The 21,010-nt window shown below is 53.1% G+C and overlaps 1 protein-coding gene across 1 annotated transcript in view; it reads right to left on the reverse strand.

Moving 5' to 3' along the window:
• The window catches only part of Grk3 (G protein-coupled receptor kinase 3), a 62,971-nt gene extending 42,185 nt beyond the window's left edge, over nucleotides 1-20,786 (reverse strand). Inside the window, exons 1-5 of the mRNA XM_078036698.1 lie at nucleotides 20,767-20,786; nucleotides 19,479-19,552; nucleotides 9,140-9,241; nucleotides 7,037-7,111; nucleotides 3,254-3,315 (exon numbers count right to left, since the gene is read on the reverse strand). Coding sequence (XP_077892824.1) covers nucleotides 3,254-3,315; nucleotides 7,037-7,111; nucleotides 9,140-9,166 — 164 coding nt within the window. The 5' untranslated portion in view covers nucleotides 9,167-9,241; nucleotides 19,479-19,552; nucleotides 20,767-20,786. The remainder of the gene's footprint in view (nucleotides 1-3,253; nucleotides 3,316-7,036; nucleotides 7,112-9,139; nucleotides 9,242-19,478; nucleotides 19,553-20,766) is intronic.
• Between the last annotated feature and the right edge of the window lie 224 nt (nucleotides 20,787-21,010).

Below are 21,010 nucleotides of genomic sequence, written 5' to 3' on the forward strand. Positions count from 1 at the left end.
CTGCACCTTCAGTGGCCGGTGAGTCTTTTGCATTTTAATTGAGACCAGCCACCCTTCAAGTGCCCAGTAGCTGCTACCTGACTGGACAATGAGCTTCTGAATGACACAAAAAATTAGCGTCTACAAATAATTTTAAGAGCAACAAACACCTGGGCACAGGTTCCCGTGAGCCGGGCCTGCCCACCTACCTCCTTTCCAGGCCCCCCTATTTCCCAGCTGGGAAGACCAAGGCCGCCCAGGGCCCAGGGGCCAAGGTCACAGCTGAGAGCGGGCAGAGCCATATCGGAGCCCAGATCCACGGGCCCCAGAGCATCTTCCTCCAAACTCAGTACGGCTCCCAGAGACACGAAGAGAAGGGGGCCCTCAGCCCAGGGCCCTGGGATGCTCCCATGATTACCCTCGGCTGCTCGGTTAGTGTCTTCACCCAGGAAGGAGGAAGAGCGCCCACCCCACTGCCGCCCCACAATGGCGCCACCAGATGGCTTTTCCGAGCAGGCAGCCGCGTGTCTGCAGGGTGTCTGCCAGCCGCCGATTGTGCCAGGGGCGAGGGCGGCTCAGTGGTGGAGCTTGCCCTGCAGGCATGAGGCCCTGGTTCCACCCCAGCACAGCAAAGACACGGAGATCCGTTCACAGATAAGTCAGAAGGACAGGAGAGAAATGACCACCGGGCAGGCTTCCTGCAGGCAGAGAGTGCTCTGGAGAGGGCTGGGGCTCAGCTCTTAGGCTCAATAGAGCAAAAAGGAGAAAGTCCTTCTGAAGTGCAAGTGCAGGCCCCAGCGTCCTCTCAGGAGTACGTCTGAGACAGCCAGGAGCTCGGTTCCCTTGGGACTGCCTGGACAGGCCGTTAGCAATGAGGGTCCTTTAGGAATAGGGTGACAACCTGATGGTAATATCCACACTAAAAATCAAAACCAGAAGAACTCCTTGCAGGCTGGGGCTGTGGCTCAGGGGCAGAGCACTAGCCTGGCATGTGTGAGGCACTGGGTTCGATTCCTGGCACCACATAGAAATAAACAGATAAAATAAACGTCTTGTGTCCATCCACAACTAAAAAAGTGTTTTCTTTTCTAGAAAAAGAATTCTTTGCGATCCCGTGGCAATTTGTGTCAGCAGATATAAGGTGGCTTTTCAGAATGTTCTCCGACCCTCCCAACATCTCTATGAAGCGGTGGATCAGCAGGAGGCATCCAAGCTGCCCTCCAGAGCACCCTGTGTGCACAGGGCACAGCCCTGCCTGGGCGTCCCCCGAACCGAGGGACCCGCCGCAGGCACGCAAACTCCCTCAGTCTGAAGGGCCTGCCCTCCCACTTCTCACAAACTCTGGAGACCAGAGCTGGAGACGATGGTCTGACACCTTTTGGAACTTGCCTCGGAGGACTGGCGCACCAGGGAGAGAGAAGCACATGCCTTGCCCACTCGGCAGGACCTACGGAGTCCAGGCTCGGCTGGCTCCAGCAGCGAGACCTAAGCACTCATTATTCCTAATGAGTTCCTGGGACAGAGGGACCCGTCATGGCCTCAGTCAGCCAAGTCCTTGAGATGCCCCCAAAGTGTCTGGGGAAGGCCAAGGCTAAAGACCCAGAAGTGCCTGGTGCAGCTGGGGGGGGGGGCATTTCCACTCAGGGGCCTCCACCGGAAGGGACTGGCCTCCTCCAGGTCCAGGCCTCTTGTTCTCCCCATCCACCTCCTCAGGAGGAGGCAGAGACGGGCCCTGGGCTGGGGGCTCCCTCTTGCCCACCAGTCCACAGAGGTGGGAAATCACCTCCACCAATGTGCCCAAGGACACGCCACCGCATTCTTAGAGGGCAGGTGCTCTTCAAAACCCCAACTTCAAACTCAGGACCTGACGTGGATTTTTTTTTTTTTTAATTGAGAATTCACTAACAGAAATAGAACTAAAAGGTGTATGGATGAATAAAACGACTTCAAAGACAACTGATTTACATCAAGCTATAAGCACTTCCAGACATGCAGTGTGCCTGCTCGGTGACACGCCCCACAGCTTCATCCGAACGGCAAACTGAGCGGGAAAAGGACCAGACCATGTATGTCAGCCTGGGAGGGAAGGGTCGGTCACCATGCTGAGTGACAAGTCACCAGGGAGAAGCCTCCTGCCACTTAATGACCTTCCCAGACTTTCCCTGCTTCCCGGGGTCACATCAGAGCAAGGCTGATCCAACAGGAGGGAAAGGTCGCTCTCAGAAGCACCTGCTGTGGAGATGGCGGGGACGAGGCGGCCACCCAGCCGGATGCGCCCCAGGCCCGCGGTTTCCCTGGGCTGCGTCCTGGTCAAGTTTCTGCTGCTACTCAGAGGAGGGCCCTCGTTTGGAAGAAAAATTATCTCCAAACCCCAGTGGACTCACAGCACAGCTGTTTTTAAATTGTTTCAGTTCTCAGAGGATGTAAGAAAGTAGCCCTTGTTCTCCTTGCGATTTCTGTTCTCAGGGTGCACAGCCACTCCCATCGTGAGCCACCATCATCTTGGCCATTGAGTGGAAATTAGCCAGGTTTAGGGAGGGAAGGGCGGTCAGTGTGAATGCAGGTTCGGTTTTAGAAAGTCCAATGCCAAGAGCTCACAGAGGCCTGCTCAAAACACTGCAGCTGGCTGGGAGGGGGCTGGAAAGGCGGAGGAGAGCACATTCTTAGGACAAACTCCAGAACTCTATGACAAACACAAGCTACAGCTCGAGTGACCAAAGGGACCCATCTACCAGGGATGTCAACGATGTACAGGATCACAAACCCCATCACCTAGCCCTGAAGAGAATCAAGCCCAGGCACGCCCCACTGGGGGTACGCCTCAGTCAGGGGTACGCCTCCAGAACCCAACAAATCAACCCAGTAAGCTACAGGCACGCTGGCATTAGCAAGGTCTCCTGAGAGGACAGTTTTAAACCCGAGGTCCCCTGCTCTATTTAAACTTCAGGATAGGTTGCAGCTAAAGACCTGAAACTCAAAGGGACGTGGAGCTACACAAACCCCCAAATTAGGATTTAAAATACTGAAGAAACAGGCGAACAGCCTGGCACATCGGTCACAGCAACAAACACCTGTTGGATGAATAAATGAACACTTTTATAAAAAAAAAAAAAATCTTTCTTTGCAGTGCTGGGGATGGAACCCAGGGCCTTTCACACGCTCTGCCACTGAGCCACGGCCCAGCCGCGTTTCACACATTTAAGGACAGCACAGACGGAATAGTGACCCGCACCCATACGATACTGGGTTCATGTGTACGCATAAAGTTTCATACCTTTCCAGAAATTTTTGAAAAATGTTGCCTCGAAGACTTTCGCAGATCTCTTCTATGTATGGCTGGAAAGGACGGAGAAGAAATGCCACACTGTGAATGGGAACGGACCAGAGGGGAGGCAGACAGTGAGCCCCAGACAGGGCCAGGCCCCAGGGCGCACTCCCGGGGTGCTGCTCGTCCAGGACGGACACACAGACAGCACGGCTTATACCACAGCAGCTCCCCCGGAGCCCACCGGGACAGGGCAGGCCTGCGCCTGGGCCCCTGCGTCCCTACTGCCTCGCGTGGCACGTGGCCAGCAGCGGACCCTTCCTAAGTGACAGGGACTAGCTGGGTGGGTGTCACTTAGAAGAGTTTGGTGGTGGCGGATGTTCCTCTGTCACCATCTTGAAATTCCTGATAACTTTTGAAGGACGGGGTCATTCGGACGGGCCTGTGAGTGACGTACCACGTCTTGCAAAAAGCTCCCGTAATCTGCTTGAACGCTGAGTTGTCACAACTCAGAGCGAACAGAGCCGCAGAGTTCCATGACTTTATCCGGTTGTGTTAGCGATGGGCTTTCCACTCCCCGGAATGACAGAGCTAAAGGGAACCAGGAGGGAGAACCAACCCGCGCCTCTGGCTGTCGGAGGCTCCAGGACTGGGGGAGGGGGTGTTCCCAAGGCCTCCAGCAAGTTCCTGGCTGAGCAGGGTGACAGCCAGGGCTGCTGGCCCTCGGGTGGGACAGCTGTGATCTACTCCCATCCTGTGCCCTTGGCACACTGTGAAATAAATAGCACAGACTTTTCTGTTTCGTGGATGAACTTCAAGGAACAAGAAATGACCAAGGCCCCCTTCACGGTTCAAAAGAGTCAGCTAGATCCTTGGGGGAATCTTGACACTTGAACCTGTGGACCAAGACCAGACTCAGCACTGCCCAGGTCTTCCCAGAGCGCCCTGAAGGCTGAGCAGAGACAGGGAGCGGGTGGCCACGCGCCTCCGCGGGGCAGGGAGAGCCACCGTGGCGGGCAGGCCTGGCTGCAGCCCCGACCTCTCCAGGGAGCCCTGCGCTGCCATGGGAGGCTGTGCTGGGCAGGGGACGTGGGCGAGGACGGGCTCCCGCTGTTCTCAGACTGACCCCTGAGACCACACGGACTGTGTTCTCCTCGGTGAAGCATCTCTGAGTCCTTTCCAGCACCAAAAGCCCCCAGGGACACGTCTACGTGCGACCTCCATCTCAGCTGAGCCCTTCAAGTCCCAGGAGGCCCCAGAGGCTCCCAGACAGAGCAGGACTCAGAGCTGGGACACTCCAGCCACCGCAGGCTTCTAGTCACAGGAACACTGGCCAGTTAGCACTTTGCTTTCTTATTCCACTCAACTTCCCCCCTTTCCGTCAATCCTGTGAAAGACAGAAGGCTCCAGGACCTCTTGGCCAGCGGGGCAGGAGCCGGGCAGCGGGGCAGGAGCCTCGTCCAGCTGCCAGCAACTGCGCGTCTCTCTGGTCCTCAGCTCCCGTCATCTGCAGAAGGTGAGTCACCTCTGCTTTGCGAGGCCACTGTGAGAACTGAGTAAAACCAAGACCGTTGCCAAGAGCACGGGGCCTGGCACGTCTCAGACGTCCGAAATCCAGCCAGGACCCCTCCCGGCTGCTGCCACCCAACATACCTCTGTGACACTCATCTCTAAAGTCATTTTCATGGACAAAAGGAACTTGATAAAAAGCATTTTGAATTGACTTTCGGAACATTTTTGTGTAACCGTGAACTTCCACCCACGTGATGGGCGGGTGCACGTCTGTAAACAGGATACCCAAACGTCACTTTTGTCTACGCTCCATCGCCACGCTCTGAGTGACACGATTGAATGAATGCAATGTCCCCTTTACCTGTGGAATGGGAACGCCACCTGCCACATCAGCTTCACCAGAACCCTCATCCGTTTTTAGTGAACCCAACAAATTAGTAAAGTGTTGTAAAAAAGACAGGCTGAAGAAAGGCTTGTAAATGAGTGTCCCCGAGGATATGAAAGGAACCCAGGTGACCTTTCTATCTCACCTGCACAAGCTTGCTCCAATACTGTTTGTGCTGCAGGAAAAGCTAAAACCTGGATGAAAAGCCCGGTGCTGTGGCTTGGCCACGGCTTGACTGTGTCCCAGAGGTCACTGGCTGGAACCTGGTCCTCCGTGTGGGATGGGAAAGTGATGGACTCGGGCAGGTGACGTCACGGGCGCTACCCTCTGGGGGCACTCAGGCAGTTCTCGGGGGGCTCTGGTTAGTTCTCCCGAGAGGTGCCATGGGAAGCAGCCCCCCTCCCTTCCTGTCCTGCCCTGTGCTCTCTCCCTCCTGCACCCCACCTGCCGCGATGCCACGTGCCTGATGTGACACAGCCACGAGGGCCACCAGAGGCTGCTGACGAGGTGTCCGGTCTTGGGCTTCTGGCCTGTAATCTAACCACCAAGTTAAACGAACCTCTTTTTCTTCGTGAATTAGGCAGGTTCAGGCGTTTCAGGGATTGCGGGAACCGATGACAGGCTCCGTGGGAAGGCACAGCGGAGCCCCCACCCCGTGACTACAGAGCTGTCTGCGGCAGAGTCCTCTGAAGACTGAGACTCTGACAGGAAACGGCTCGGGGACAGCACAGAGCAGACACACAGACCTACGGGGCAGATGCTGCAGGACCTGGTCCTAGCTGACATTTGGGGGGAATTGGGGAGGGGCGGGCCCAGTGGAAAAGCCATCTTTCCCAGAATCTTCAAGACCCCTGAGAGACGGCCTGGCCACCTCCCCTCACAGACGGGGAGACAGGAGCAGGGGTCGCAGCCCTGGGGCCGAAACCCAGCCCACTCACCAGCTGCAGAACCTGAGCTTGGAACCCCCTGGCACATGCACACAGCGCCTACCTTTTGTGAAAGGGACGTCTAATTATTTTGACTGAAAGATGACACCCAATTTGTTACTGTCCGCATGCTCTAAGGGCCACATTAGTGTTTTCTCTGTAGAATAATCACCTTCATTTTGAATGTCTAAATCCTATCAAAAGGTGACAAATCAAACATCCACTTACCTCATTGTAACTGAAACATCCAAGAAAAGGAAAAAATATTTTCATTTATGAAAATCATTACTTACTTCATTATTATAATTCATTGAAATAAATATAAAAATACATTATCCACTTGAGAACTGGACTGTTTTTGCAAACCACCTGCCACCTCTGTAGGACACACAGGACGCCCAGGCTCTGGGGAGGAGGGGCCGCTCCATCCCCACAGCGGCGACACCCAGGCCTAGAACAGGGACCAGTTCCCCAACCTCCTCGTCTAACATGGAGCTGTGTCCTGTCTTGTGAGTAGTTAAGGGAAAGGACATCCTCAGGTGTGACTCCAGGGCCACTGAAGATTCCCCCTTGATTCTTGAAAGCAAATCCTATTAATCAGGAGGGGGATGACTGCAAGGACCGACACCCTGCCATCAGGACACATCTTGTGAAGTCCCTGTCCATCCCAGGTCTCAAAATGTCAAATGTGGAAGAGTTTTCTTCTCCAGGGCCTTACCCAGGGGGACTTCTAGAATGGGTGCTACTAGACATCTCCGGGGCACACTTCCCTTTTCCAGGAAGAGCACCCAGCCCGTGGGTGGAGGCGCCCATTTCAATGAAAAGGCAAGCGACACTAAGCCCAGCGGGCCCAGGAGGACAGGGCCTCGCGGGCTCTCCTCTACTGCACGCACACCACGCCAAGGCATGTCACCAAGCCCAACTGCTAAGCGGACCCGGTGTGTCTACCTTGAAGCAATTCTATCTTACCTGAAAGAGTGTCGATGTCACTTGTTTCCTGGACAGATGACTCTGTACGTGTTCCACAGCTTGCTTGGAGAATGGCTTTTGAAAAATCAAAAACAGTGATTTTGAATAATCCTACATGTAAGGAACCTCGATGGCACACAGTACCACAACAGAGAGGCGAACTCCCCAATCGCTTAGCGACAATTTGTGCGATTACACCAACCAGCGTTCCCCAAACCCTGCACCCCGGGTGGAGGCCAATCAACGCTTGCGCGTCCCTCAGGCGCGCAGGGTTCCCAGAGCCGCGGCAGCACACGGGGGCCTGAGTGCACAGCTACCCCTGTGGAAGGTCAAGGTCAGTGGGCTAATGACGTGTCAAGGAACAGCACAGTTGCTACACCCACTGGCTGAGTCTCCTCGCTTGCCGATAGGGAACTTCTAAAAGCACAAACCTTCCCCTACATCAAACGGCACACGGACACTCACCTAAAAATCAAATGCAGGATTACAAAGCCTAGTGACGGTGGCCAGAGGCTCTGAGGTCAGGGGCTCTGGCTGCAGCCACAGCAGGGGGAGCTGGGCAAGTGGAGCTCCCACTGGTGGGAACCACAGACTGCAGCCCCCCAAACTTCACCTGTGTCTTCTGCAACAACGCTCAGTAAGAGCAGCTTTAGAAAACACCTCCTGGGGCTTAGAACCCCGCTAGCCACGGAAAACCAAGTTCATGCGGCTTCCCGAGAACATCTGGCCTTCACTGGGGCTCAGCCTTCCAGGAGCAGCAAGGCATGGACGGGAGATTTAGCTCCGACTCTGAAATTCCTTCCATCAAAGCAGGTGGGTGCAAAGAGCAAGGCCACGTGGGCTGCCGGAGAGGCCACCTGCAGCCACAGCTCTTCCAGGTCTGCAGAGCCCCGACCAGCTCCCTACAGCAGGCTGGGGCAGATGGGTGCCAGGGCAGGGCTGGGCAAGGGGCTTCCTCCCCTGACCACATGCTGGGAGCCTGGGCCTCCAGACAGGTCAGCCTCTGGCCACATGGGGCTGTGGGCACCTGAAATGGACTCAGGAGGAAGTGATGAATCAAATTCTTAATCCCATCTGATTTTAAATAATTTTAACAAATTCAAACCGCCACACATGGCCAGTGGCTACTATACTGAATGGGGGAGGCCAGGACTGTCAGTCTATCCCTTTAAAAAAGGGTTTTTGTTTTGTTTTGTTTTTGTACTAAGGACTGAACTCAGCTGCTGAGTCACATCCCCAGGCATTTTTTAATATATTTTATTTTAAGACAAGGTCTCACTGAGTTGCTGAAGGTGGCCTCAAACTTGTGATCCTCCTGCCTCAGCCTCCCCAGCCACTGGGATTACAGCCATGTACCACTGTGCCCGGCGCCTAGCAAATTCTCATTACTAATTATTCCACTTATTTTTGGTGAAATGATTTCCTGAGAACCTAGTTTATCCTAATGGCTGAATTAGATTGCCTATCTGATTTACAAGAAAAACATTTACTCCAACTGTTATTTAACTATTCATGAACAAAACTAAGAAAATAATTACAATTCTCCTTGTTAATTCACTGAAGCCATTTAAGATTCATACTTTTCAATATTTGATTAGCCTATTTCTGAAAAGATAGTGCCATTAAAAATAATAAAGCTGAATTTTCTCTGGAAAGTTTGGAATTGAGACTTTTTCTTCAATTAATATGAACTAGGAATTTTAGTTCTTCAGTTTTTTGCAAAGCAAGAATTGGCTTTTGGGAATATCCCCAGGCACCGTGTGGATCTTCCAGGGGGCAGACTGCAGAACACAGGCATTGGGCTCTTTTTTTTTTTTTTTGGTTCTGAGGATTGAACTCAGGAGCCCTCGGCCCCTGAGCCCCACCCCCAGCCCTATTTTGTATTTTATCTAGAGACAGGGTCTCACTGAGCTGCTTAGGGCCTCACTGTGGCTGAGGCTGCTTTGAACTCACCATCCTCCTGCCTCAGCCTCCAGAGCCCCTGGGATGACAGGTGTGGGCCACAACACACTGACCTGGCACCTTCATTCTTAAACTCCACCCACCACTGTCCTCCCTCTCACACTGACCAGAGGGCCGCTCCGGGAGGAGCTCGGGGCTTACGTGGGAACAGGACAGCAGCTCCTTCATGACGTAGGTGTCGTAGATCTGCCGGCTCCTGCACAGGCGGTCCTCCTCGTTGTCCAGCTTCTCGTACTCTTTGATCTGCATGTTGAAGAGTGGTCACGTTAGGAGAGGCTCCTGGACACCTTATCTAACGACATTACCAGCCCAGCAGGAACCCCCTGGGTTCCAGCCAAAGACTGCCCCTCGCCTCACAGGAGACCTCTTCTAAAGTCGGAGGGAGGGAGCTGGGACAGTCTGAACTCAGCCCGAAACACACACAGCAGTTTCTGCTCCACCGTGGACGGACCTCATCCTTGACATGTAGGAGCTCATGCTATCAGGAAATGAGCACGGCCAGCTTACAATGACCACGTGGAACAAAAGCCACCGCCGGCCAGCCTTGCCAAGTCTCAGCCTGAGCACAAACAATTCGACTGTGGCTGAAGTTCAGTTCTAGGAGCTGCGATGGGGTTGGTTCTCACTGGGCTGCAGTAGTCCACAACCAACAGGGCGAAAGAAATATATCCCCAGGTTCCTACGTAGAGATTCCTGAAAATCAACTAAGCAAATATTTTAGAAAGGAATTAACCCCCAGATAAGAGCACTGGTTTTCAGCACTATAAAAATATTAACGGAACGACCACCCCAAACACTGTGTTAGGAAAGGGGACCTGGCCGGTGCCCGGGCAGGCTAGACGGTAAAGCTGGCTTTAAAAACAGTTCTCTCCTGCGGAAGGGGTTCCGATGCTCTATCCTGATGACAGAAGGTCCTACAGACTTGTCCCATTTACTTTATTGGCAGGGATACTTTGAATGCAAAGGACAAGAATGGAACCTCGATGGGATGGAGCTGGGAGAACAGCTGGAGCCAAGACCTTCAGCTCAGGGTGCCTGGCACCAAGGCTGACTTTGGGGAAAGGTGTCCCAAGGGCTGGCCGGCCAGCCCCACATGGCCTTCCCCAGGACCTGAGCACTTTAGTGCTGGGATGCTACGAGGTGGGCTAGCGACTCCTGTGGGCGAGTACAAACAGAATAGAAGTCACTGATCCTTGTGCTCTGCAGATGGGTCCGACAGCCCTGAGATCAAGACCAGTGAGCCCTCCAGGAATTCCAGATACGGACAAGGCTCAGTTCCGGGAGGAGGGGATCAGGGGATGGGATGTGAGCCACTGAGATCCCACATGACAGCCAGCGGGTCCACACACAGAGAAATGTCCAGAGAGGCCCTCAGTGACACTGATGGCTGCAGTTTACACTTGGGTGGCCGCCAAGTGTATTTATTTCACACCTTGGAGCAGACAGGAGCCCTGAGGTAGAGGCAGGGAGTCTGGTGGGCCAAGCCTGGTCTAGGACTCTGCAGGTGACAGCAGCCCCAGGGCGTGGGCACCACCAGAGGACCCGGGAGCACAGGCATACATACGGCCGCGCACAGCATGCCAGCTGCAAACTCGCCAGCCACCGGACGGCAGCTGGTGCCAGCTCCCCAGCTAAGTGAGAAAGTAGAGGCCTTGGGTCGTCGACACTCTGGTGGTTTTGCTTCTTGCAGGCCCAGGTTCCCTCCAGGATGCCCGATTGCCAAGGCAGCCTACGCTGAACCAAGGCAGAGGGCTCTGCCCTGACATACGGTCAGCCTCAGGGAGAACAGGCCTCCTGGAGGTATCATCCGTGAGCACCCGTGCGATGAATGCCAGTCCCCGATCCAGAGGCACCGGGCTGAGTGAGAGACCCAGCCAGGGGGTCGCCGTCAGGTCCTGACTGTATGGACCACTCAGGTTCCCTGGGCAGACTGCGCTCTGAACCCGCAACTCTTTCCCTGGAACCTTGAGCCGGACAAGCTCCAGCGGGGCCCATGGAGAAGGCGGCTCCCAGCAGAGGGGGAGCCCAGCCCCACTCAGAATCCATCCTCTACTATCAGCATGGCCACGGGTTACAGGGCAGCCAGCCAACCGCCAGGGAGTGTGGACCAGGATGTCCTTGGTCCCCACAAGTGCACAGCAGATGCTCGCTGGGGTTCACAGGCTTCTTTCCAGGTGTCTGAGCAGGCGGGGGCTACCTTGCAGGTGGACCGTCTCCCTGCCGCAGGAGGCCGCCATTGGGATACAACATGCGGACTGTGTGGTTCCTTTGCGGTTCCTTGGTGCTCGGTGGGCACACAGCTCACAGCCGAGCCTGCAGCTGAGACCACCAGGGCCCTGAGAACCAGTCCTCCATCTGCAGCAGCCAGGGGTTGTGCATGGCCCTATCCATTTCTCCCACGCCCCCAGGGAGGTGGATGAGAAGGATCGTCTGGATCTCTCCTCTGCCCAGTCCCAGGCTCGCTGTTCTGTCCTGGCCTTGGCCAGCTTCTCAACAGCACTGACCTGGCCACCTGTGAACCCTGCTTCTCCGACTGCTGAGAGCGCTCCCTCCAGGGAAGGCCCAGATCCTCAGCTGGTGAAGGGGCACTCTTTGCTGGCGCTTCCTCCTCTGCTTGGCTTCCGCACCCCACAGGGCCTCAGAGTGCCCCCCAGGCACCCCTTTCTCCCCAGCTCCATCCTTCCTGGGAAAGCCCCTTGGTCCTACCGGTTCGGTCACCAGCTATGCTCTGGTGACACTCTAGACCTCGAGCTCCAGGTTCTAAGTATCCAGCCTACGTTTGACATTTCCAGGTGACTATCTAGACAGCATCTCCAAGGTCAAAAGCCTACGCTCTACAGCCCGATCCCACAGCCTCTGTTCTGCAGCCAACACGTTCCTCCTGCGGTTTTCTTGAGCTCAAAAATGAATCCAAGCCGTCCTGCCCTTGATTACCCCAAAATGAAGGGCCATCCCAGTTCCACCGTTTGGCCCCCACTCAGGTCGCCATCGCCCTCTTCAGCCAACTCATCGACTAACCATGTCGGCTTTGTATCCAAAGTGCATCACAAAGGACAGTGAAAATGCGGGACACACAGAAGGACATGGAGAAGGCCCCAAAGCACAGGGGAGTGGAGGAGGGGCCCCGGACAGAAGCTGCAGAGAGGACACGTCTGAAAACAGAAGGTCTCGGGGGCAGCTCCAAAGCCCTGTGCGCTCATACCGTCCAAATCTGCCACAGGCCCCAAATGACACGCGAGCACGTGAGCAGACCCTGAGCCGCCCTACACAGGCCGGGGGACTGAGCAAGACGGGGCCACCACCCACTGCAGGGGGACGGAGCGGGGGGCCAACTGGGGCCACACCCTGTGCAGGGGCACAGCATAGTTCAGGTGTCACCAGCCACCAGCCACCATCCAGAATCACTCTGTGAGGAATCAGGAAATGCCCCCCCACAGGCAAGAAGAGAGTCCGCTAGCCGGAACCAATCCAAGGAGACCCAAATGCTGGAATGATCAGACGGGGATTTTAAAGCCACTATTGTACCTGGACATGACAGAAACCACTCGTGTAATGAAGAAAAAGATAGGAAGTAGCAGAGGAAGAAAGAACACTTCTAGAAAGAACCAAGTAGAAATTTCAGAAGTAAAAAATACAGCATCCAAAATAAAACACGGAGGGGATGACATCATAGCAGGCTAGAGATGGCAAAAGAGAGTGTTCGTGAATTTGAGGGCAGAGCCACAGAGATTATGTCACTTGAAAAAGAGAACGAGAAAATATTGGGGAAAAATTAAACACAGCATCAGAGATATATGGGAGGAATACTCAAAGACCAAACATACATGTAACTGAGTCCCAGGAGGAGAGAGGAGGGGAGAGGCAGGAAATGCTGTAAGAAATAATCATACTGATTTTCCTAGATTTGGTGAAAGATAAATTTACGGGTTGAAGAAGCTCAGCAAATCCTTTGAAAGACACACATTGCATCTAAAATCATTCTATTACAAAATGGGAATTGTCAGAACGAGGGGAGAAATGGTCCATCCTATCTACAGAAAACGCACTTTATATATCAAAACGCAGGCTGAGGGTGGACAGCTCGGGACGGACCCACCATAAAGACACAGGCATGAAAGGCTGACCTGGCTCCATTGCCCAGGGAAGCCGACCCAAGTCCCAAGATGTCACCAGCAGGGAGGAGGTGAGACTGGGGGGGAGCTGTGTTCGCCGAGCTTGCGCCCTGGCAGGGCGTCGGCTGTGCCTCTCAGACCTGAGCGTGCAGCTTGGAACAGGGCTTACAGCTACAGGAAAATGCCCCAAGAAGAGAAGGACTAGAATGTTCTATAATTGGAACTGAAGATGTATGTACCTTTCTTGTCAATTACCAGGACAATCAGATGTAAGGCTCACCAGGAGGCAGACGGCGTCACACATTGGTCACCTTGACCCTTGACCCCGTTGGTAGTTACAGAACATCACCCCTAACGCTCCTGTTTAACCTTTTCCCAGGCTGTAGAATAAAACCTGAATGCATGCTCCAGTCTCCCAAAACCCTGTCTCTCTCTTTGTTATGGTTGGATATGAAATGTCCCCATGGGCTCATGTACTGAATACTTGGTCCCCAAGCCAGCCATGTGCAGAGGTGGCCTTGGGGGAAGTGATAGGTCAGGAGGGCTCTGGATTAATCCACTGACGGAGCCACCATTTCATGGCATTACTGGGAGGTGGTGTAAACTCTAGGGGGGGAAACTGGGTGGAGAAAACGGGTCACTGGGGCATCCCATGGAAGGGTGTACATTGTCCCCAGCCCCTTCTCTCACTCACTCTGCTCCCCAGCTACCACCAGGTGATCAGATTTGCTGCACCATGGACTTCCTACCCCAATGCTCTGCTTCACCATAAGCTCACAGTGATGGGGACAAGCGACTGTGGACTGTGACCTCTGGAACCATGAGCCAAAATAAACCTTTCCTCCTTTGTTTTTCTCAGGTATTTTGTCACGGCAACACAATGCTGACTGACATATTCTTCTGCCTAGTTTCAAGCCACATGCCTGGCTTCCGTCTTCACTGACAACCACACTGCAGTTCTTCCAGCAGCCCAGTTCCTGCCCACCACGGGGAGGGCGCTGACTTAGCCAGGACCCTAACCTACAGTGCTCTCCTCCTCCCACTTCAGGGCCAGCCTCTTGGTCGCTCACCTTCTTTGACTCATCCATCTAACACGGCCACCAAGCCATAGGCCAGCTCTGGGCTCTGAGTCTGCTTTCAAGAGTAAGCTCACAGGGAGCACGAGGGAGGCTCTGGTCCTTTGGAGCGCCCCTTGCACAGTTGCACGAGTGAAAACAATTCTAGGCAGGAGCCTGACCTCTGTCTGGGGTTGTGTTGTTTCCTCCTCTCACGTCCCTCTTTCAGCTTCCTCAAGGTCCTGGTGGAACCTGCACCCCGCGGCCAGGCTGAAAGCAGGCAGGGGATGACCGCCGACCTCACTTGAAGGTAGGTACCTGGGGCCCACACGTGAAGTCAAGTCCCCGTGAACCGCTCAGGTACAAGAGCGGCGCCTGCGCACCCGCAAGCTCAGGCTCTGGTGGAGGGAGATGCCTGGGGCGGCTGAGTGGGCTGCCCTGTGCGCGGCGGCCAGGCAGAGGCACAGCGGCACCGGATCGCATCCAGGTGGGGTTGGAAGCACCGAAGGCACGCACGGAACAGGGGCGCCAGGGACACACAGACGGCTCGCGTGGCTCACAGGAGCGTGCCACCGTGGGGCTGGTGAGGGCTCCAGGAGCACGTGAGACCGTCCGTCCTGAGCCAACCTCCAAAGAGGCAAGGCGGCTGCAAGCCAGGAAGGAGATGGTGCCCTCCAGGTGGGGACCGGCCAGGGAAGTGGCCAACGTGACAGCGGCCTGGACCGGCCACAGTGCAACCTGTAGCTAGGAAGGGGGGGGTTGCGGGGGAGGGGGGTTGCGGGGGGGGGGGGGGGTTGCGGGGAGGTGGCTAACAAGAATGCAGCCACGGACACCCTGTCAGGTGCCCCGATGAGCAGCTGGGACCATCACCTGCAGGCAGTGGGTAGCTATTAAAGGTCTGGGGACGCTGCAGAGTAGAAAGGTAAGATTGGAAATGCAGCGTCAGACACCGCAGCAGAATTTTCTAAGAACCGGGGTCAAAAAACATGCAGAAATTAAAGATGGATATATTAGATGAATAAAACCAGCGGGTGGGGGAAAACACTTCTGAAAGCCTCAGTGTTCAAAGGCCGCAGTGGTGTAGAGGATGGGACCTGAGCCCCCAGGGTGGACGGTATCCAACAGGAATAGGAGCTGGGGGCTTGGAGCATCTCCCCTAGGACATCCTCTGAGGAGCCTGACCCAGCCTGTGCCCAGCCAGAAGGGGCGAGAGAGGTGGTCAGCAAAGAGAAACACCACTGCTTAAAGTTTACACGAAACCCGTCAACAGCGGCCGCCACTCAGTTTGCAAAGACTCTTCAGCCACAACCACAGGAGATTGCCGGAGTTGCACCCCAGCAGAGGTCATCTGCTAAAGAAGGTCCTCTGCCTGGCCCAGGGGGTGCAGTGCCGCTCAAGTACACAGTTGGCGCTTTCAGGAACACAAAAAGGAAAAAAAAAATTGACAGATGAAGCATGAGACTTATTCAGATAAAACTCCCGATTATGGTTCAGATAACGTTACTTTAGACCCAATAAAATCTTTTTAGATTTAGTTTACTCTTTTTACATGACGGCTAATATTCATCATGATTTCATGACTCTTCCTGAAAATACATTGATATAATTTTTTAAAGTGGAAACTGTGCACTTTCACATACATATGAAAAGCCAAAAAGAAAGGAATTTTTCTCCAATTTTCAAATTCGTACAAAGGTTACTAGTATCAGCCCTAATTATGCTACATTTTCATTGGGTCATTTAAAATGCTTTTTAAAGTGCAATAAAATAATGATGTTAATAATAATACCTTATGTCATTTCTTAAATATATTTTAGTTTAAAATATTTCCTAATTTCTATTTTAGTTTCTCCTTTGACCTATAATTACTTGGAGGTATATTAATTTCCAAGCAGTTAAGGACTTCCTAGTTATTTGATTTGAGCTTAAACCAATTGTGCTCAGAAAAGAAACTGAGCAATTTCAATCTTGAAATCTGTAGGCACTCCCTTTAGGGGCCAGAACATGATCTATTTTGATAAATGTTCTGTGTGTACTTCAAAGATAGAGAATTCTATTTTTGCTGGATTCGGCATCTACATATGTCCATCAACTCAACATATTCTATATTCTTATCAGTTATTTTGTTTGTTCTGTAAGCAGGGAGTGTATTAATATCTTCCATTAGGGTGGTAGATTTATCTTGTTTTTTAAATCTATTTTTACTTTATGTACTTAGAACTTATGTTATTTGCAACATACTGACTTAAGACTCAATACTTATTGGGTTGAATCCTTTATCATTAATAAACCCCACTCTCCATCTCAAGTAGCATTACTGGGTAGCTTGTCTAACAACCTAATACCAATTAGGTTTGGTTGGTGGGTGTATTATATATAGACCCTCTTCCTCCTTCTGTTAAAAATATTTTTCTTATAAATGGGATATGACAGGGTTTTGCTTCTTTATCCAGTCCGAAACCTCAAGTCTTTTACTTGGTGATTCTGGTCCATTTACATTAAATGTATTTACGGCTATGATCTTACTCTGCTTCGTTTTCAGTTTAACCTATTTTTATGTCCCCCTTGTATTCCTTTATTACCTTTCTTGATGAATCAGTCGTTATGTTCCATTTTTCTCTTTTAATTGTTCGATGTCCACACTTTCTTTTTCTTAGCAGTTACCCTAGCGATTACAATCCCCACCCTGGCGGGACTGGTCAGTCCAACACTAACCCTCATTTGACTACCCCTCCACCATCTTAGAACCTTAAGGCACTTCAATGTCATGCACCCCTCTTGCCTTTGGTGAGACAGTCATTTTGTTCACATATTCACTCTGGGGAGGGGAGCCACTGTTCGGTAGTCAGCTCATCCGTGTTTACTGATGTGTTCACCCTCGTGTGCCCCCTGCTCCTCCCTCCAGAGCTACCAGGTTCACCTCCCTCCTGCCCCCAGTTCCTGTCTTCAGGGTACTTGGTGATGCTGGCCCCCACTGACCCATCCCCTCAGGTTTTATTAATTGAACATATTTTTATTTCACTTTCACTTTTAAAGGAGATTCTTGCTGGCTGTAGAATTCTAGGTTGATCACTGGTGGTTTTATAGTTATTTCTCCTCACCCAGGTTGGCCCAGGTGGGCACAGCTGAAAAAATTTCAATTATGTAATATATAATGTTATTAAAATAAGAATATAATTAGAACATAACAACTCATATATAGAGGAGCTCTAGATTATGATTTCTAACCTATTTGATCTAATGCACCTGTGTCAATTTTGTTACACTATTCACAAAACTGAAAACTTGGGACTTAAAAGTAACATGTTCCTTCCTTGTTCTGGGCTTGGGTTGCTTTTAAGATTTTTCTCTGGATAAATGTTCATGGCCTTAAACTGGTGTGTAAAGATACCTCTCCTTTGTAATTGATTCTGCTTAGAGTTTCCTAAGTTGTTTTTTTTTGGGGGGGGGAGGGGATACCAATGATTGAACCTAGAGTCCCTCAACCATTCAGCCCCCTCCCCAGTCCTATTTTATATTTTATTTAGAGACAGGGTCTCACTGAGTTGCTTAGGGCCTCGCCTTGGCTGAGCCTGGCTTGGAATTCGGGATCCTCCTGCCTCAGCCTCCTGACCCAGTGGGATTACAGGCCTGTGCCACCGCCCCCAGCTCTAAGGTGTTTCTTGTTGGTTTGTTTTAGCTGTAAGAAGCTGCTTTGTGTCGTTTAGTAAAACTGTCAGAATTATCTTACTGTGAGTGTTGTTAGTGTTTTTCTTATAAACTGTGTACGACAGAATTTCGTTTCTTCATCCATCTGAAAGCAGGTCTACCTCGGGGGGGTTTAGTCTGTTTATAGTAAGGGAAAGGAGACGGAGAGGTGTGACCTTACTCTTCAACCACCGCTTCTGCCCTGTTCTCTTCTTTCGGGAACTCCCATTCTGACTGAAGCAGGCCTTTGAAGCAGATCCCACCTGGCTCTAATGGTCTTACCTATTTCTTTTTTTCTGTTACCTTTCTCTCTCGGCTTTGCTGGGTGGTACCTGCTGACCTGCTTCCTGTCGACCGGTCGTATCTTGTGTGTGACGTCCCCACTGCTGAACCCCGACATTAAGTTCTAACTTCAACACTGCACTTTCTGAGAAGGACCATTTGATTCTTCGTGATAAATTCCCATTGTGCTGAATTAAACAGCCCTCCGTCCCCACTGCCCGCCTTTTCCTCTATCTTCTGGACCATCGTATTCACAGGAATTCTGGAGTGCCTGTCAGTTGGCCCTGGTCCCCCGCCATCTGGGGGTCTGCTTCTCCTGGTCTCTCCTCTTAGTGTGTCTGTGATCTGCCTGTATCCTGGACACTGTGACATCTTTACATGTCATCATCTTACATCTGCACATAAAGACGAGGTCCTCTTCCTAGGGTGGGGGAGGGGCGCATCAGCCATCATACAACCGAGCTGCGGGGTCTGGGTCACCATCTTTGTGGAGCCCACCTGCCCCTGGGTGGACCCTGCCCCGGGCATGGCCCACCGTGGGCCTCAGCAGGGGATTCTGCCTCCTCAGCACTAGAGTCTGCTTCTCCCTGGAGAAGTTCCCAGCTCAGCTCTGGGCCTCCAACCCTCAGGGGTGTCTTGGGAGGGAGACTCGGCCTGGGCTTGGGGTCCTCCCGTCTCACATGGTTGTCAGTCCGGCCAGAAACCTCTCCTGGCCCGCCTCCCAGAAGCAACCTCCTGCCACCAGGAGCCAGGGCTGAACCCTCACCTGCCCGCTGCACCCCAAGCCAAGAGCTGACCCACAGGCCTCTCCTGCGGGTCCTCCTCTTGCCTGTTCTGTGTTCAGCTCCTCCCCTCCGCAGACGAGAACGTCCTCAGCTCTGAAAGGCCAAGAGCCTTTTCATTGTGCCTTCTAGAAACTTCTGCCCTCTCCCCTCAGTGCCCTGCAGGCTCACATGTGACCCAGCCTTGGTGGGGAAACCAGCTGTGTGTCTCAGGACTGTCCCAAGTCCCTGGTCTGTTACTCCAATTTGGAGCCCTCTGCCTCTGCTCAGGGCTCCAAAATCAGCTCCCCAGATGCCTGATACCCCCGGCACCTCTAGAGGAGCCCGCTTCTCGGGGACTCGGGTCCAGCTCTTCTCTGCACCGTGGGGCTCTAGAGCCTGAAGGCACACACCCGGCTCTCCAGGTGTCCTGGGCGTCTCTAACGAACCCCAGGCCCGGCCCGGCGGCCAGCTGCTTTCCTGGATCTCTGCGTGGGTGAGGTGTCGGCATCGCAATACTTTCCAAAGAACAGTTGAAATATGCTTTTGAAGTGAAAGCATCAGTAAAACGGTCACTTCTTACCTCTTCATAAAACTTCACCTGAGGGACAGCTTCATTAATTTCATTCAAACAAAAATCTTTAAATAGCAAGAAACCTAAAGGAAAAGAATAAAAATATTCAGGGTGGGGAACAATTTTGAAATTTTACCCCAGAGGGTGTCTTCAAACTATTGAGTTTCTCTCTCAACCTCTTCCTCCCCTGCCTTAAAAACAACAACAAAAAAATACATAAATAAAAAACAAAAAACGAAACCAGGAGTTCACGGGGCTGATGGCTCCTGGAGGGACGTGCTCCAGGTGGGAGCCCAGCACCCTGGCTGCCTGGTGCCTTCCCTGCTCACACCCCGCCACCCGCTGTCTCAGTATGCGCCATGCTCAGGCAAGGGAGGACACCACTGGGCCCCTGGTCACTGCAGTAAATAGCGGGAAAGACAGACAGATGGCAGGTGCGGGCAGCAGGAAGTGCAGGTGAGAGTCACTGTGGGGCTGAGAGGTGACACCCACAGAAGCAGGACAAAGCGCCTCAGGAGACAGAGGCGGTGGCCTTGCCCACGCCGACCCTTGGGTGGGAGCAGTCCCCCTCCTTCCTTCTCTGCTCCTCAGGAGCCTCGCCTCACCTGGAGGGCAGGACCCTGTGTTGGAGCCCGGTCCCCCTCTGGGGGGAGGACAACGGCTCAGACCTCACAGCACACCCGAGAGCCACCTCTACTCTGAAATCTGCGCTGACAAGTCAGATGCCGCCTGCCGCACAGTGTCCACCGCACAGGAGGTCAGCAAGTGTGAGCTGAGTGGATATCTGTTTCCACGACTCTGCCCACATGCGCCCGCCACTCTCTAGGCACCTCTCTGACCAGGTCCCCACTCTGCACACCTGCACCTCCAGCCTGGACGGGGGGAAGGCGCTCAGACGGGACAAGCAACTCCAGGCCAAGGAGAGCCACTGAGACCAGCAAACTCCGGAAAGCCCAAGGGACGGAAGGGCTGTTCACAGAAACGGCAGCCCCAGGAGGATCCAAAGACTCATAGAAAGTCCAAAAGGTTGGGGGGAGGTGGGCGAATGTTCCTCCCCAGGTAAGACGGACCAAGGAGCGGCTCTGCTGCCGTGTTCATGGACAGGGGCCTGCGGGTGTAGGATCTGCACCTGTGCGTCCTGCTCCACAAATTCCCCTCCATAGTGTAGGAACAGGACCTTGAGGATGGTAAGTGTCTGCGCAGGAACTAGAAGAAAAAGGCTGAGTCCACCTCGCTCAATGGCCAGGCCAGGCCTCTGAGGGCCAGGATGGTGCAGGCCTCTGAGGGCCAGGCTCACCTCTGCAGGAGCCTCAGCGCCTGGGCAGGGGGAGCAGGACACAGGAGGGACACCAGGCTCCGAGCAGACTCTGTAAGTGATCGTAAGGAAGGGTGAGGGCTGTCTTTCCATTTTCATTCATTTCATACTCATTTCTAATGTCGCTCGTCATTTCTTCTTTCACTCTGAAGCAGGCGGTTTAATTTCCAAATATTATGGGGTACTCCTCAGGTGTCTTCCACACAGTGGTTACTGCGTAGCCTGG

This window comes from Ictidomys tridecemlineatus, unplaced genomic scaffold, assembly GCF_052094955.1.
Source record: "Ictidomys tridecemlineatus isolate mIctTri1 unplaced genomic scaffold, mIctTri1.hap1 Scaffold_454, whole genome shotgun sequence".
NCBI classification, from domain to species: Eukaryota; Metazoa; Chordata; class Mammalia; order Rodentia; family Sciuridae; genus Ictidomys; species Ictidomys tridecemlineatus.